The sequence below is a fragment of the Amblyomma mixtum genome, chromosome 3 (assembly GCF_055824585.1).
Source record: "Amblyomma mixtum isolate Tamu chromosome 3, ASM5582458v1, whole genome shotgun sequence".
In the NCBI taxonomy this organism is placed as follows: domain Eukaryota; kingdom Metazoa; phylum Arthropoda; class Arachnida; order Ixodida; family Ixodidae; genus Amblyomma; species Amblyomma mixtum.
Window position 1 is genome coordinate 319315690 of NC_143014.1, and position 17686 is coordinate 319333375.

The 17686-nt window shown below is 51.7% G+C and overlaps 1 protein-coding gene across 1 annotated transcript; it reads left to right on the plus strand.

Moving 5' to 3' along the window:
- The first annotated feature begins 16152 nt into the window (after positions 1-16152).
- Positions 16153-17092, plus strand: LOC149355755 (uncharacterized). Its single transcript, XM_089576180.1, has 2 exons — positions 16153-16758; positions 16952-17092. Exons 1-2 carry the CDS (start codon positions 16153-16155, stop codon positions 17090-17092), a joined length of 747 nt encoding a protein of 248 aa, XP_089432306.1.
- Positions 17093-17686: the final 594 nt, after the last annotated feature.

Consider the following 17686-nt stretch of genomic DNA (forward strand, 5'->3'; position numbering starts at 1 on the left):
ATCATGAATTGATCAAGGCATCACGAAGAAAGTCTCAAAAAATTGTATAACACAAATTCAACGCCAACGAGCGAGTGCCAGCGTGTTTTCCCAGCTACCTTCATCGCTTGACACTCAACCCAGCCGCAGGAGAGAAGTAAAAACCTGTTCCAAACAAACGCAGGAAAGGCGGGGGGGGGGGGGGGCACTTTTGCAAAAAGTCACCGCGAAGCGGCCGGGGACAGTGAACAAGTAGAATCGGAACCTCCTCGCCACTTCATGGAAGTCGCGGGAAGCGTGGTCGGGAGGGCGGCTTAAAATGTTCGCGTGGGTTGACAGACACAGAGGAGCCCAAGGGGAAGGAACAAAGCCCGATAGAAAGACCAGGAATGCGCAGGTTTTTTTGTTGTGACGGACCCAGGAAAAGCAGAGAAGGCGGTGATGAGAGAAAAAAAAAAGCTTTAAAAATTTGCGTAAAGACGGGTTACTCGTGTAAGGTTTCTACAGGTGGTTTTTGTTTTTATTTTGTTCTCTCGAGCGCTGTATCTTCTAGCTAGCACGAAGCGTCGCCCTTAAAGGTGCACTGAAGAGGAATCTCAACTCGTCTTTTTGTCGCGGGAACTCGATCTGCACGTTCCGAGCATTCTTAGAAACTTCGATTTACTGCCCTGTGTGGCCGATTTCCCTAATTAAATCGAATTAACGCCCGGCTCCCGCCTTTTTTTTTCAATTCAGCCTCGTACGGTGGGCGGAGTCGACCAACGCGGGGAGTGCCTTTCACCCAGCCCCGTGGCGGCTTGCCGCTCTGCCATCGGCGGAGTAATACGTAGTAGTCCGTAGAAGCAAATAGTCCGCGCGTATTTTTATTTCTGCGGGCTTATTTTGCGGTTATATTATCTGCAAATGAAACTATTTATTCACGGAAACCTAAAAAGCAAAATGAAGCGAAAGCAAAGCCTCCACGGAGCTGGCTGAAAGGCACTCCCCACGTTGGTCGACTCCGCCCACCGTACGAGGCAGAATTCAAAAAGAGAGGCGGGAGCCGTGCGTTAATTCGATTTAATTACGGAAATCGGCCACACAGGGCAATAAGTCGCAGTTTGAGAATGCTAAGAACGTGTAGATCGAGTTCCCGCGGCAAAAAGACGAGTTCAGATTCCTCTTCAGTGCACCTTTAAGGGAACACCGCAAGCTGCCGGCTCCGTTGATATCTTGTTCGTCGATAGAAATGTTCTGGGCGATTTGTGATTAGTATGCCTTCCTGATAAAGTGAAGGGTGGGGCCGCTCGGGATGGCACTTGGACAAGTTGCGTTATCAATGGGCAATCACTTGACGAAGAAGTGCAAAGAATTCCTGCACGAAAACCAAGAATTTTCTTTCTTCATCGATGCGTCGCTACAGACTGCCGCTAGCGAACAGCTGCTGCAATGAACGCGACAGTAACAAACCTTTTGGAGCCTCTGGCGCAGTCACCGGAGGCTCGCCATGTTTATCAGCCAGTCGTGAAGTTCTGCACTGTGAAATCCAGAGTAATCTGCGCAGGACTTACGAAGGCTGCTGGCGGATATATACTAGCCGTGTGCCCGCACACAGCCGCCTTGACTTTGTCAGGGTGCTGCACGGGAAGCCAATATGGCGGTTGCCCTCAAATCACCAAATCATGCACAAACTGCATGTTTTGCCACTGCGAAGCTCACGCTTAGCCCTTTTCTTTTCCTAGCCCTTTCAACAAAACCGCGTATGTGTTGATTATCGCACTTATGCGCGCGCTGCCCCCACCTTTCCCCTAAAAAATATCTGCTGGCGTACAACAGTCAATCTGCAGACCAAGCACCAAAACCGCGGCACATATCGCTCTGAATACAGGCTGGTATGTCCGGTTTGAGCTCCGTACCGGACTAGTCTGTCCGGTTTGAGCTCCGTACCGGACTGGTCTGTCCAGTTTGAGCTTCGAACCGGGAATGGACTGTCCGGTATGAGCTCCGTACCGGAGCGGTCTGTCCGGTTTGGGATCGATACCGGACCGGTATGAACCGGTATAGCCATCAAACCGGACGGGTCTCGCCGGTATGAGAGTGATACCGGACCGGTATGAAACCGATATGTTCCGGTAAAATCCGGTTTGCCGCGATACCGGATTTTTCAATAGGGAAACGCTCGCGTGTTTCAGTTGCACCCCATTTTCCACCGCTGGTGAGTGAGCTGTGCAGAATTCGCCGTTGGACGGGAAGTAGGCTGCTTGAGGCGTACAGTGGGGGCAGCAATTTCTGGGGGCGTGGCATTGACAGTCATCGCAGCATGTGCGAAAAAAGCTGTGCGCATGGTTAGCGATCTGGGCCCGTTCCTTCGTTTTTCTTTGAAGGAAAGATCAGCGCTAGAAACAAGGATAAGTGCTTGTCTTGTCGTCGGTAACACTGTCCTTGTTCGTTGCGCGGCTTTTCCTCTTGAAGTTGCTTGCGTTTGTGTGCCGCTGATGACTGCCTGCTGTACTTGCGATCAGTGGTTGTGCCAGAAACGTAACCTTACATTCTTTTCTTATCAGTGTTTGTCGCACTACCACTGTATTTTGTGATGCTTTTTGCGTCCCATCGGACCGTGATGAGAAGCCCTCAGTGTTGGTGTTTTTATGAACGCACAGGCTTGTTGCAGTGATCGCACTAGACCGAAATATATTTCACAAAGGGGCGCGGTGTGGTTGATGCTGATCTTAGTAGAGGTAGGGAGATGGCATTGCGGTATTAGAGGAGATGTTTTTCGTTGTACTTTAAAAGCTGTTTGCGAAATTGTGCATGAAATTAGACTTAGTTTGATGCACATATGTAATAAATTTTGTGGCATGCGATCTAACGTAATTTTGTTGACTGCTTCGTGAGAACGACAATAAAACAGCCTGCTGTGGTCTGCGGTAGGCAACAACAGCAATTCGCGAGCAATGACATCTCCTGTACCCAGATGTATACCTTCTCTAGTGATTCTAGGAGCATCGACTAATTGCACTGGGGATAGTGTGGGCACTTTGCGAGCAAGACCGGGGACATCGAGTGCGCAGTCCTAGTTTTAAATTCCCTGCGCATTTCTTCCGGCACCTTGTTCAACTGCATTGTCGTCGAAAGGAGCTCGCAGCACTGACTACCGTTCGCAACTGCGCATGAAGCTTTGGGAAGGCTCCGTCCATGCAACTCGATTTCACTCATGGATGAAGTGACTACGGCCACACCTTGCCTTGACGACAACCTGGCAATGGATCTTTGGAAGAAGTTTTGTCATGTGCGATAAAAGAGAAGGCCTTCCATCGTAGATTACGGTCATGCGAACACCTAACACGAACATGACGTTGCCACACTCCAAAAATAGCTGAGGTCTTTTAATTTATGTAACCTGAGAGATATTCCAAGGCTCCAGCCGCTAGTAGGCTTGAGTTGACATCTCAGTTTGACGAGCAAGCCAAGAAAGGCTTCATTAGCCTAGTCAATCGCGGTCACTTTCGAACGACGTCATGAATGACTGATAAAATCAGATGGAATTTGTGGGTGCGAACAAACAAAACACAGAGAAGATACCACAGGACAGGCACCTCCATCCAATTCCATCACGAACAACCTAGAACTAGCCCATCTTTCCATTCTGTTCTAATAAAATCAGATACGAACCCCGTTGAAAGGGCCAACCCGTGCTGGCGCTGAGTCCTTGCTGGCCAATAGACTTAATAAAGCTTGCACGCGTGAGGTTCTGGGTTCGGTCCCGAGTGCCGTCTGGTATTCACCGGTGTTCAAATGGCTCCAAGATTTCCCTCTGTCGGTTGCTCGGCTTCGCTGGGGAGAAGTAGTTGGGAAGAGGGTCCTGGACCAGACAGTTGAATAGACAGCTCAGTGACTCGGTTCGCCGCCAAACAACTTAAATGTGCGATGTTCGTTCCAGCCCGCTTCTGGCTCTTTTTTTGATAGCCTTAGCCGATTATGAGCCAAATAAGAGTGTGTCTGTGTTTGTGCGTCTCTGCGAGGGAGGGTGTGTGTGTGTGTGTGTGTGTGTGTGTGTGTGTGCGCGCGCGCGTGTGTGTGTGCATGCGTGTGTGTGTTTGTGCGCGGGTGTGCGTCTGCGTGTGTGTGCGTGCGCGAAGGCCTGCCCGATGAAAGAACACTCGCGCTCCTGGTGCAAGACTTATCTTGATATTTGTGCATGTTCATTCATTTTCGTTTGCATGGAATGAAAGAAAACAGGGCTCTAATGGGTTTTACCACACCAGGCAGGTTATGGTTCCTGGCGGATAGATTTTTCATCGAGGAAGGGTGATCTGAGCAAAGGTCCTTTTTTAAGCATTTCACCCCAGGAGAGCCGAGCACGAGACCGAGGTAAATTCTGAACCCATTAGAAATCCGGTGGGAGAGTGTAATATAGATAACAGTCTCGGAAAGGAGGGAATTGCAGTTCACAATTGGTAGCGAGGTGCGGGAAGCGGTAAGGGAATACGTGTACTTAGGACAGGTAGTGGCCGCAGATCCGCATCACGAGATTGAAATAACTTAAATAATAAGACTGGAGCCGAGCGCATTTCGCAGGTTGTCTAAAAGGATGAATGGAAGATAAGAATATTCATTCAACGGAAATGTATATAACAGCTGTATCTTACCGGTGCTCACATCTGCCGAAAAAACGCCGAGGCTAACGAAAAGGGTTCGGCTTGGAAAGGTATTGAAAGTCAAGTGATAGCTGTAACGTTAAGGGGAAGGAAGGCAATGGAGTGGGGCTGGGAACAAGCGCATTTTATGGGTATTCGAATCGAAATCCAGAGGAGGAAATGGGCTTGGCCAGGGCATGTAATGCGAATGCAAGATATCCGGTTTCCAGGTGGCCGTGGGCAAACATGCGCTTGCGTCACGGTGAGGCGCTGAAAACCTCGCCCGCAAGGCTGTCAAAGCTTTCATGGCACCAAAAACAGCAAGTTTTACAAATAATTCCTTCTGGTTAATTTTTGCACGAAAAAGGAACGACTTACATCAGTCTCTCCCTATTCCTGCAGTGCCTGCTTAAAAGGTGTGCAAAAACTGTGATTACTGTCCTTACAGTGTTCCGATAACAGCAGAGAAGTTCGTTTACTGCTTTTTCAGGCACCTAGCAGTGCCGCTCTTTGCTGACCGGAGGTCGTCAGTGCGTCTGGCTGTTTCAGTACGCCAGCCTGCGTCCACCACTCGTGTGGCGAGTGAGTGAACGCCAAATTATCCTCTCCGGCCCTTTTTCCCCCTCGAGCCAAATGTAAAACGCCGTGCAGGGCTAATAATCTGGCTGGCTGTTGTTTGCCATCGGCGACGGGTGGCTGCACCGGCCGCCATTTGTCGCTGGTGTAAGGTGCTCAGATCCCTATTTTTCATTCCTTTTTTAAGCACACGTCCGCCAATTGAAAACAAATATCCCAATTATTTTTGCGTTTATTTAAGCCCACTGGGTTCATGCAGCGCATTTACGTTGCCTCTTTACTGTGGCGTCTGATGCGCAAGCTGGCTGTTTTATTTGTTTATTTTCGTAGCGTTCTTTTTTTCGGCAAAGAGCAAAAGCGTCGCCAAGCCTTTTGCAGCTGCCGGCAGCGCAGCTTCCAGCGCCCTGACTTCTGCTGCCGCCCACTGTCGCAGCCTAGGTGACTACCGCATCGGGCGTTTCGGCCCATGTGGTGTCGTCGAAAGGAACGTTTTAGAAAGCAACTCTAAAGTGGCCAGGTGGGATTAGGAAGTTCGCGGGAATAGGGTGGCCGTAGGATAAGGTTAGTTAGAGAGAGATATGGGAGAGTCCTTTGCGCTGCAGCGAGCGTATTTGGGTTGATAATGACGATGAAGACACTCAACGTGACGAACCCGGGGGCGGCACAAGGACCCTCATCCTGAGACCTCCTATGCCACGGCAGAATGACAACGCAAGATGACGCATGCGATGGAATTAAGGAATGAAACATAAGGTGTACGACCTACCAGCTTCTTGCGTATAGGAGCCGGCATTATAACAGGTTGTTATCGCGCATTTAAGGCTCTTGTTCTATTTACCAAACCTAGATGTATGACACAAGCTGATTACCGCTGGTGATTAAAAAAAATGTTGGCAGTCGCTTAGCTCGGCTATGCTAGGATATACGTAGCGTGAGCAAGTGCCCCGCTATGTATATATACCACCACTGATAGCTCTGCGCATGCGCACAATGAGAAGCGCCACATCAAGCGGGTCCGGCGCAGCGTCAGACTTGGCTACTGCGCAACGGAGGGGCACAGCTGGACGCGCGCCGGCGCCGGTGCGTCTGCCGCGGCTATGACGTCACTCATCTGGGATGCGCAGACCCGCGAGGCGCGCGCGGCGGCTGCGGCTCCGGTGCGCCAGCTGTGCGCCGTGTGACGTCACTGCTCCTCGCGCATGCGTCGTACGGCTCTCCAGGAGTCACGCGAAACTGCTCAGCCTCGGCCAGTGTACCTCACGCTACAATAATTTAGTTTATAGTGCTCTCAGTACTTTTATCCTTCAAACCGCCGCCGCGTAGGCTCAGTGGTTATGGCACTTGGACGCTGACCACAAAATACCCGGGTTCGATGCCGGCCGTGGCGGTCGAATTTCGATGGAGGCGAAATTCTAGAGGCCCATGTGCTGTGCTTTGTCAGTGCACGTTAAAGATCCCCAGGTGGTCGAAATTTCCGGAGCCCTTCATACGGCGTCCCTCATAGCCCGAGTCGTATTTTGGATGTGAAATCCCCATAATCCATCCAACCCGCATTCATTCAACTTCCTTCATCGTCATCACCTGAAGTTTATAAACGTGTATAATGAGCCGCCGAAAGTATTTCAAGCCTTAAAATATTAGCGCTCGTTGCGAGCGTTTGTTTCTGGAAAAAATATCTTTGTATGATGACCTGGAAGCACCTCCTACAAAGCTAGGCACGTTTTATTATGCAGCATGCAGCTACAAACCTGGTGCTTAAAGTTAGGCTCCATCGAAGGGGTCATCTTGTGAATCGAGCGCAAGTGCGAAAGGAATTAAGTAAGGAGATAGAGAAAGCGGTTCACGGCTTCCTTTAAGCATTGTTTATACAAAAGGAATAAATAAATAAAATTAAAAATAACTAAAGGCCTAAATTTCTAACCCGACCAGCTCCGCACTACTGCTGAACTTTGGGGGCCCACAGTCTTTAGCCAGGAAAGCCCCACCGGGAAAGTTTATGTGGCGTCTTATGGCAAGCCAGCTACTGCACTTGTCGAAACGCTTCCAGTTTGCTGACATAACTTTCAGTCGGCACTCGTTGTGTGGCGACATCTCTCAAGGTTATGTGACGTCCCGTGACTTTTCTGCGTCATTTATTTCTTTATTTATGACAATGCCTCGTTTTCTTTGGTTTGGTTTGGTTTATGGGGTTTAACGTCCCAAAGCGGCTCAGGCTATGAGAGACGCCGTAGTGAAGGGCTCCGGAAATTTCGACCACCTGGGGTTCTTTAACGTGCACTGACATCGCACAGTACACGGGCCTCTAGAATTTCTCCTCCAAAGAAATTCTAGCCGCCGCGGCCGGGATCGAACCCGCGTCTTTTGGGTCAGCATCCGAGCACCATAACCGCTGAGCCACCGCGGCGGCCGTTTTCTTTGGAATGTGACTCCTAATGGTTGTTGCATTATTGCGGCATGACCTCCCCATTGCGTCAGCCGGTCAGTGACATTTTCCGTTGTTGGACAACTGCAATACGTCTCATGCACAAAAGCCAGCCTCTGACCTGTTGGCGCAGTCTTCGAAAGCCAACTGCTTACACACCGAGCTCTGAAAGGGAGCCACGTCTGCGCAGTGTTTCCAGGGGCAAGACTCTGAGCCCTTCGAAGACAACGAGAGCCAGGCGGCGCCCGTCGTCCACAAGCGTAGTTAATGTGCTACCAGTTTCAAGGACCTTTAAGCGGACACTGAAGAGAAATTGAAGTTCGCTTGTATTGATAGGATACCAGCTCCTGATCACAAAAACACCAACCTTACTGAACACAAAGCTATTTTAAGGTACAAAAGAGCACGAACTAAAATTCAGGTGTCGCTGCCACGGGCCAATCTCGCAAGAACACATATGAGGATGAAATAGGAGAAAAGATGCTACGAATCTTTGAGGATGTCAAACCATACATAGGGATTACAAAAGCGCTTCGGAGGAGGCCGGGCTGCGTGTAATTCGAAGTTTAATAAAGCTCATCATCGCCAAACACTCTCTAAAACGACACCAGAGTTACATGGTTCCACGGTTCAATATCAAGGTAAGTTTTATTTTGAAACCCCAAGTGCGCTTTTGTCACACGCAGAAGGCAGAAAAATGGACACCTGAATATTGGAATCCAAAGAAAATCGATACATGCCGGCGCCACAGGCGGCCGGGGTAGTTGAGGCATGCTTTGGCCCTTTGCGGCTATGCGCTTTGCGTGCACGCGGGGTTTCGGTTTTGACGCCCCTCGATTTACAAGCGCAGACCGCCGAAGAACCCGAAGTACCCTGCAGGTAGTCGTTAACTTTCGAAGGATCATGCTAAGGTTTGTGAGATTATCGCCGCGATCAGTGCTGGATTAAGGTGGGGGCTAAGGGGGCTGCAGCCCATGGCCTCACCTGCGACAGCAGGAGAGGGGGGCACATTTATTCTAACCTGCTTAGTGTATCGACTACGAGCAATGGAACTTCGAGCGACATGCATGAAGCGAGAAAACCAGAACGAGGAGGCGGGCCCCTACCTGATTTAACTTCGTTTAGTCGAATCAGTTGGGGAGAGCTTGTCGAGCTGCAAAAACAGGAATCCCACGCCACCCTGGTGGGGCCCCCTTCCTTACGAAGCGGTGTGCGTTTCCTTACGGATTGCGGAAGGGTTTTCGTGGTTTCCTGTCAATCGCCTGTCCAGTGGCATCTGAATCCTGGCGTCGCATAACAACCGCTTTTACAGAGCGGTGAGGCGAACCTCTCACCTCGGCGCCAAGCATTCTACTGGAGCTGCTTTCATAATCCGCTAAAATCCAGTAATTTTTAAAACCACAAATATATCCGCTAATATGCAGTGCAGTACTCGATGTGAAAAATACTTGCATTGCGCCCTCTGCATGGCTTACAAATGTAAGGAAATGCAATGCTTTAGTGTCACAAGTATGATTATAGCAGGGTAGGCACACCGAAACCATAATGCACAGAATGTATCACATACAGACAGTCGAGAAAATAAACGCGTGAAGCTTTACCCAGTTGAAAAACAAGTCAAGCTGTGCTAGCTTCTTGGAAGTCCCACAGTTTCACTTCATGCTCCGGCTGCCACTAGGAATCCAAAAATACGTTTATGGGTTTATGTTTACGTTTATGGGCTGTAACGTCCCAAATCAAGACCGGCTATACGGAATGCCGTAGTGGAAGGCTCTGATAATTTCGACCACATTGGATTCTTTAACGTGCACTGATATGGCATAGTACACGGGCCTCTAGCATTTCGCCTCCAGCGAAGTGCGACCGCCGCGGCTGGGGATATTTATTTTGTTTGTTTTTATTTCTTGGGACTGGTTTGGTAGAGCCCGATGAAAATTTTAATTTTTTGAGGAAATAAAAGGCGCATCAGCTGCCTTACTTCCAGGTGGGCAACTCAATCGCGTCTTGAGGGGATGGAAGAAGGTGTGAATGAAAGGAGAGAAAGAGATGCCTTGGTGGAGGGCTCAGGAATAATTTCGGCCACCTGGGGATCTTTAACGTGCACTGAAATCGCACAATGCACGGGCGCCTTTTTTGCATTTCACCTCCATCAAGCCGGTGCCGCCATGTGGCTGGGTTTGAACACGGGTGCTCGGCTCAGCAGCCGAGCATGCTAACCACTCAGCCAGGACTTAAATTCTGCTATTCAAAAGTGCCCCACAAGCACAGTAGTTAAAGTTCATGTTATCAAAATAATTTTAATAACTTTTAATATTACTATCTCAGGGCAATAAACGAGTGTTTCCTAGTCGCTGCCGGAGTACCCAGCTCAACTGTAGGAAGCTAGCACAACCTGCTTTTCTTTGATGCGTTAGCATTAAAACAGTGCTGCGAACGAAAACCCGTCTGTCGGCTTGTGTACGATGTCACTGAAAGAGGAGAGGAGGCGGCGCGCGCTGCAATGCAGCCCCGCAAGTTGTCGGTCGGCTCACGTGGCTCTTCCATGGCGTTGAGCCACGGACAGACATGTGTCGCGCGTTGCGTTTTCTGCGCTGTAAAACTAATTCCAATGCGTTATTGTTGTATGAATCCCGTTGATAGCACTTCGCTCCTATAAATTTCGTGGAATTAAAATGAAACATGGGATATATTCCAGTGGTGTAGCAAAAGCCAGTGGAGGGGGTCAGTTGAGGGAAAGGGAGAGGGACCTACATGCGCATTAGCCCAGGGCCTCCATTTTTCTTAATCCAGCCCTGGCCGCGATCGATGAAGAACGATGGTGACACGATAGTTAGTGATCGCGTTTGAGTCTACGTACGCTCGCCCGGCGAAAAGTGGCGGGTTGCGGCAGTCAACTTTGAACTGCTTAACAAAAAATGTTTGAGTACTGTGGGGTTGAAACTGGGGGATAAACACGTATCCCCGTTTAAGCGCGGCTGACACAGTTCAAAACCGCGCTTACCCCACCCCGTGGTGGGGTTCCACTGGGGTCCCGAACTAGGGACCTCCACCTAGTACTTGTAAGGGCTGGCCCCCTCTGGGTCAGCTCATGCAATACCTCCAGTAGTGCATGTGTAAATAAATGTTTTCCACCACCACTACGCTACCGAGCGCACACCGACCACGGCGGGCCTTGCTCTGCGGGAACAAAGGAACGACACACTGGCTGACATAAACAAGGCATTTATTGCTATAACAACAATAACGCCAGCTAGCAACAAAATGCACTGAGGAATCGAGGATGTCCGACTCACCAGCACGGTTACGAGCGAACGATCGCCCACGCTAGGGCAAAGGGAATAACTCCGAGGCCGGACGGGACGAGGTGAGGGGAACACGTTTCCACACGAGGTCGCCCGCCGACGAAGAGCGAAGCTGCGAGCGAAACGTCCGGTCGCTTCCCGATCCCAGGGAGAAGAGAGCCAGCTATCCCTCGCGCGCGCGCAGCAAAACGCCATCCGTGGCGCTGGTGTCGCTGCGACGCGAACGCCCTCCCCTGTTAGTTAAAAGTAACCGAACCGAGAGGAGTGCTTGTCGGGGGGAGCTAACAAGAATGGGGTGTGCAATGCGGGAAATTGAACGCAGGGGAGGAAGGCGTCCCCACATCCCCCCAACCTTAAATAGACCCACGCGCCTGCAAGTTACATGCTATGGAGGAGTCTCCTGGTCTTCATGCACTTGAGGCAGGTCGTGCAGCGGAGGTCACGCCGACAGAGTGCACGCAGTCTTCCGCGGTATTCCGAAGGCGGCGTGAAGGTCTCCGCTGGGACGACTCGCATGGCCGGCGGACTATGTGCCCGCAGGCCCGCGAAGAGGGGGGCCGGTTAACCACTGCAGGCCAAGATTCCGCAGTAGTCGCCAGGGCAACAGCAGCCGGAGGTGGCTGCTGTCTGGTCTCGCCACGGCTGCCCCGGATGGATGCGGCGAACAGGATACAGGCCGCTCCGTCGCAGCAGGCGGCAGCGACACGATGTGCACAAGACAGCAAGCCGGAGTGGCTCCACTGGATCTGCAAAATTTCCGAAACACACTCCGCACGCCTTTAACGTAGGTCACGGGAGGGGAAACGGCGTACACAAGGGCCTGGTGGCTCAATGCTCAACTCGCTAGCATAACGTGTCGGGCGGCTGTGCAACGCAAAGTTCGAGTGAACAAAGCCCTTTCTTGAGTTGAACGAGAATGCTCGGTTCATGCGAGGTTAAAAAAAAACGGGTGGCCAGCAAAGTGCGCCCCCTCTCAGCACCACGGTCCGGTGGTCATGTCACTTTTGACAAGGTGCAGGCAGCTATGAATAGCCTTAGGCCTCACTACCATAGTGACGGTCGACGACCCCCAAGAAAAGAAAGACCCGAAACGTGTTTCGTGCGCGCAGCCGCGAGGAGACATCAGCGTTGTGGCACGGCCTTCCCCGCTCACTGCACAAAGCAGCTTCTGAGCGATCGGCGCCTACCGTATCGGACGGTGTCGGAACGCCCGGTGCCGAGCTGCAATACCAGCGAGCTCATCGCGGCACCCGTGGCCCCAGGTCACCCGGCTCCCGGAGCCGCGACTCCCAGAGTCGAAAAAGAGACAGCGAGAAAGTATATACAGAAAACTCGGACCACCCACACGGCTTCCGTACTCACTCGCTTCGGGCTCGGCAACTCCGCGGGCGCTAGGCCTCGCGCTCCCTCGATGCGGACCAAGTGGTTCTTGAAGAAACTCAAGGAAGAAAACTTCACAAAAAAACATGCTGAGCATGTCGAAAAGTTCAAACATGCTGCAGCGCAATACACCTCGCACTCAACAAAGCATGCCGCAGGTCCTAGCGATCAAAATTCACACTAGGCCTACCACTTGTCAAGTCCGGACAGAGAGCGTTCCTCGAACCGGACTGACAGTCGTCCAATGTTCCAAGAGCAGGCCTCACGTTGGGCTGCCAGATATGGGGTTGAAACTGGGGGGATAAACACGTATTCCCCGTTTAAGCGCGGCTGACACAGTTGAAAACCGCGCTTACCCCACCCTGTGGTCACGTACGCTACCGAGCGCACGCCGACCACGGCGGGCCTTGCTCTGCGGGAACAAAGGAATGACACACTGGCTGACACAAACAAGGCATTTATTGCTATAACAACAATAACGCCAGCTAGCAAAAAAATACACTGAGGAATCGAGGATGTCCGACTCACCAGCACGGTTACGAGCGAACGTTCGCCCACGGTAGGGCAGAGGGAATAACTCCGAGGCCGGACGGGACGAGCTGAGGGGAGCACGTTTCCACACGAGGTCGCCCGCCGACGAAGAGCGAAGCTGCGAGCGAAACGTCCGGTCGCTTCCCGATCCCAGGGAGAAGAGAGCCAGCTATCCCTCGCGCGCGCGCAGCAAAACGCCATCCGTGGCGCTGGTGTCGCTGCGACGCGAGCGCCCTCCCCTGTTAGTTAAAAGTAACCGAACCGAGAGGAGTGCTTTTCGGGGGGAGCTAACAACAGTGGGGTGTGCAATGCGGGAAAGCGAACGCAGGGGACGAAGGCGCCCCCACAGTACAGACGGAAGACAACATATAGGGCAGTCAAGAACAGGCGATTAGAAAGCTGCCGAGACAGAGACTTGACGCGCTCTTTGCACTCATTTTTTTTTGCCCCTTGGTTTACCAGCTTCGGTAGCTGCGCGGAGCTGTACATACTATTCTTGCTCTTGTCCAATTTAAGTCATTCGTAGTGCCCATTGGAAGGCGTAACCAAGTGGGCGGGGCCTAAGGCTCACTAGAGCCAGGCTTAGTCCACCCCGTAGCTCCGAGAACGCGCAGGGCGCGCGGTTTCGTGCAGAGTAGGCTTTACTTTCAAGCTACTAACTTTAATTTGCGAACGCCCTTGATATGTCGTTCGTTTTTCGTGGCAAACAAGGTCTTGGCCCATTGCGACCATGGGAAACCTCCTCGACGCCGACTGCTGTATCGTGTAACGGCGCCAATCAATTTCGCCCCAATGCGTCGAACAGCCTCCGAAGCGCGCGACGCGCCGGCCTGGTCCTCACCCCTTGCGACTCCCCGCGCTGCGGTTCCAATATTCCTTTTGAAACGGCTAGCCACTTCGGAAGAAACAATCGACCCGCCGGTGCGAAACCTAACCGAGCGCCTCAGACTAAGAAGCTGATGCGCCGGCAACAATTTGTTCGCTTGTCGAGCAGTTTACCCTGCGCGAGAGCAGTGCTCGCTACTTCGTGCCTCCCTGCGCGCCGCGCTCACAGCCAGAGTACGCGGACGTACTGCGTCGTCGGTCCCCTTTTGATCGACAGCTCACCGCTGTACTATAGCAGCGCAGGTGGAGGCTGCTGTCGTTATCATCCACTGGTGCTGCTGTGCTTGCGCTTGCGCTTGTGGTGGGGATGGAGAGCTGCTTGCGGCAGCATGACACAGTCTAATGAACCATGTCAGCAACATCCACAAATGGCACAACCAATCCTATCCAAGCTTTCTACATGGGCCTTGGCCTTTCAGCAGCTCTGCATGGCACAGTGCTAGTAAGTGCAGTACACTCCTCTACTCAGATTTCTCAGGACTTCATTGCGCTCTTAGAACATAACTGGTCTCCCAGTAACGATCTGGTGTGGTTAACCAAAAGCAGACAAAGAAAATAATGCCACCACTAACCCATACTATTCCATTAGAGTTAGGAGTACGTGATGCAGAATTTGATTTTTTTAAGTTGCCTAACAGAGCAAAAAGTTTTGTGTGCTTTGACCCAGGTTATCTTTCACACAAGGAAGTGGAGGCTATTGTAACAGCAACAGTGCTTCTAAAAGGCATTCAGCGGCTGTCACTACGAGTAAAGGCATACGGTCTGTAGTCGTTTCACAGCGTGTTGAATGGTTCGCCCTCAAATCAACCGCCTTCACATGGAAAGGCATGAGTGTTCTGTGGGTCTCAATAAGGATACATACAGAATATTATCTATCATGTTTTAGTAGCGCAACACAAAAAGAATAAGGAAAATTTTTTGCGCCGTAGAGAAAAATTCCGCATGCTTTTTGAAACAATGTTTTGGGGAGTCGGACTGCTATATATATATTTTTTAAATTCAAATGGTGGAAAGGTTCGAAAACCTTCGGGACTTATCAATTACATTTTTAAAGACAAAAATGCGGATAGCATTCAGGTTCCCTACTGTGAATGTCTAATCTTCTTCAAGATTTTGCAGCAAAAACTCCAAACTTCTATGGCATGCATGAGTCATCACCTAGAAGGTTCGAGTACTTTGCTTTGGGTTATCATATGGGATTATATTACTCCCAACCGCTACTCCACCCTAATCCACTACTAAATTGACTTAATGGGCAACTCTAGCATTTTTTCTACCTCTATGCTTTAACTGAAACTTTCATGGTCCGGTCTACACTGTTCTTTGTGCCAAATTTCCGAATTTCCCGCTTCGTGGCCTCAGTCAGTCGGGGAAATCTTTGCGGGTAACATTGTGCGTATGACGCCACTGCATGCACGGCTGCCGGTAATCGCTCTGCGTTTGCTGAACAGCCATCAGCATCAACGCCATCAAGACCATTATTGTTTAACTGTCATGCCCATCCCTCATGTAATGCCCCATACCAGGGGCCTTTGAGGTATCAAATAAAAATAAAAAAAAAACAGAATTTCCAGCTGCTTGTTCGTCATTTTAGTCAACTAGTGATCCAAGCTCTCACCTGCAGACGCCAGTTCGGCCAATTGAGGTGGACACCATAGGTTCTGTGACAATATCTGCGACACGCATGACACAGATATCTGCGACACGCATGACACAGTCAGCCGTGACGTCATCGTTTGGTTAAAAATCCAGTTTCGATTTCGGTTTCCTGGTTTTTGCTCTCTTTATTTACTCCTACTTGGTATTTTGAAAAACGGTTTTCTCTACCGGAGCGAGTGCACACTACCGTACGGGCTGTGATTATCAACTCAAAGTATTTAAGAAAACGAGTTGCCCTTTAATCTATTTTCTAGGTTGGGCCGACATGCAAAATTTCGGACGTCCTGGAATATCCAAGTTTGGCGGTTCGCAATGATTAGTCTACGGTGTTAATTACGTCACGACCCTCTCGATCGCATTCATAGAACGCACGGAGTCCTCATACCACTGCTTGCGCGGTGGTGCAGCGGTTAAGCGATGCGCCACTGCCCGACAGGCGGGTGCTTCGAACAGAGCTGCAGGTGGGGCTGGAGAGACAAAGGTTGCTCTTCCCGAGCTCCCGCAAGGCTCACGCACAGGCCACACGAGCACTGGCCAATTGCGTCGAATTAATTTCAATTGTAGTGTAGCAGCCGCGCTCTCTCACTGTGATGAACGGTGGTAGTGAAAGACGACGACGATCCTTAGGTGTGAAGCTCGCTCGCAGCCCGAACGTTTGGCTGAACCTTTGCTGAACGTTGCAGAGCGACCTAGGATCCGCTGAGTCACAACCACCATCCTACATTTGGTGGAGGCTGCTGTAAGATCCCCTCTCCTCCTCATCCTGGAGCTCCGTAGCCGCACCTTACCTTCGCCGCCAGTTATGCCTGAAGTCACCAGCCAGACAGCCCCCATCCCGTCGCCTACCATCCTCTGTTCTGGCGGGCTCTGGCAGCGAGATCCCAGCGTCTTCAGCGGTGCCGACGACCACGATGTTGACGACTGGTTGGCGACTTACGAGCGCGTCAGCGCCCACAACAAGTGGGACGATGCCACCAAGCTTGGTAACGTACTATTCTATCTCAGCGACGTTGCCAACTTGTGGTTCCGCAACCACGAGGCCGACTTGCTTACCTGGTCGTCCTTTAAGACCAGCTTTTCGGAGGTATTCGGCCGCCCAGCTGTGCGCAAACTGCGCGCCGAACAACGCCTCCGCGCTCGCGCTCAGCATGCCACTGAAACTTTCACCAGTTACATAGAAGATGTTCTAGACCTGTGCAAACGCATCAATCCATCCATGCCGGAGGCCGAGAAAATTAGCAACATCTTGAAGGGCATCTCAGACGACGCGTTCCAAATGTTGCTCGCCAGGAATCCACAAACGGTGGTGGATGTCATTCAGCTTTGTCAGAGCTATGACGTCCTCAGGAAGCAGAGGAATTCTACTCGCCGACCCGGCGTCCTCGACGAGACCCTTCCTGCGCCGGCGGTCTGCAGTCTGGTCTCTGACTCGGCCTCCCTGCTTCCCCAGATCAAGGCCGTCATACGGGAAGAGGTGGCCCGCCAACTGTCCCTACTGCCTGTTTCTGGCGACCAAGCGCCAGCCCTCGATCCCGCACTGCGACGCACCATCCAAAAGCAGGTCGCCGACGTTTTGCCCTCTAGCTCTCGGCTTCCGCCAGTGGCTGCCCCCCTCACCTACGCTGAGGTTGCCGCCAGACCCCGGCGCCACGACGCCTATGTGTCCCAACCATCTGTCGCGCCGCTACCACCTCCGCCGGCAGCGATCCGTTGTCGCCTGCCGCCTCGCCGTGCCGTCATGAACCCATGGCGTACCCCCGACAACCGCCCCATATGCTACGCCTGTGGCTTACCGGGCCACGTCGCCCGGCTTTGTCGCCAACACACGCCGAGGTTCCGGGACGAGGCAAGCCCATTCCACTACGACACTGCGCCTCCTTCGCTACCAGTTCCCTCCAGCACCACTGCGGTCTCCTTCCACCATGACCGCTCTTCATATTCTTCACGCCGGTCGCCTTCTCCCCGTCGCCGATCTATATCTCCCATGCGCCGGCGATCACCCTCTCGTCCGGAGGAAAACTAACAGCCGCAGTTCCGGAGGCAAGAACTGCGATTCCATCGAACTGTCCAAGTCCTCCGTCTTCACCTGCGAATGTTATCGAAGTATTTGTTGATGGCGTCGCCGTTCTCGCCCTTGTAGACACGGGCGCTGCTGTATCCGTTATTAGCGCAGCCCTTTGCCATAGACTCCGTAAAGTGACGACGCCTGTTTCGAACTTTTGCCTCCGCACTGCAAGCTCGCATCGCATTCAACGTCTAGCATTATGTACAGCTCGCCTTGTTATCCGGGATGTTGTGTATATCGCCGAGTTTTTCGTGCTGTCCTCCTGTTCTCA

Coding starts and splice junctions, on each gene's coding strand:
- LOC149355755 (XM_089576180.1), top strand. CDS start 16,153: ATGCCTGAAGTCACCAGCCAGACAGCCCCCATCCCGTCGCCTACCATC. Junction 16,759..16,951: donor AGACCCTTCCTGCGCCGGCG/GTCTGCAGTCTG, acceptor GGCTTCCGCCAG/TGGCTGCCCCCCTCACCTAC.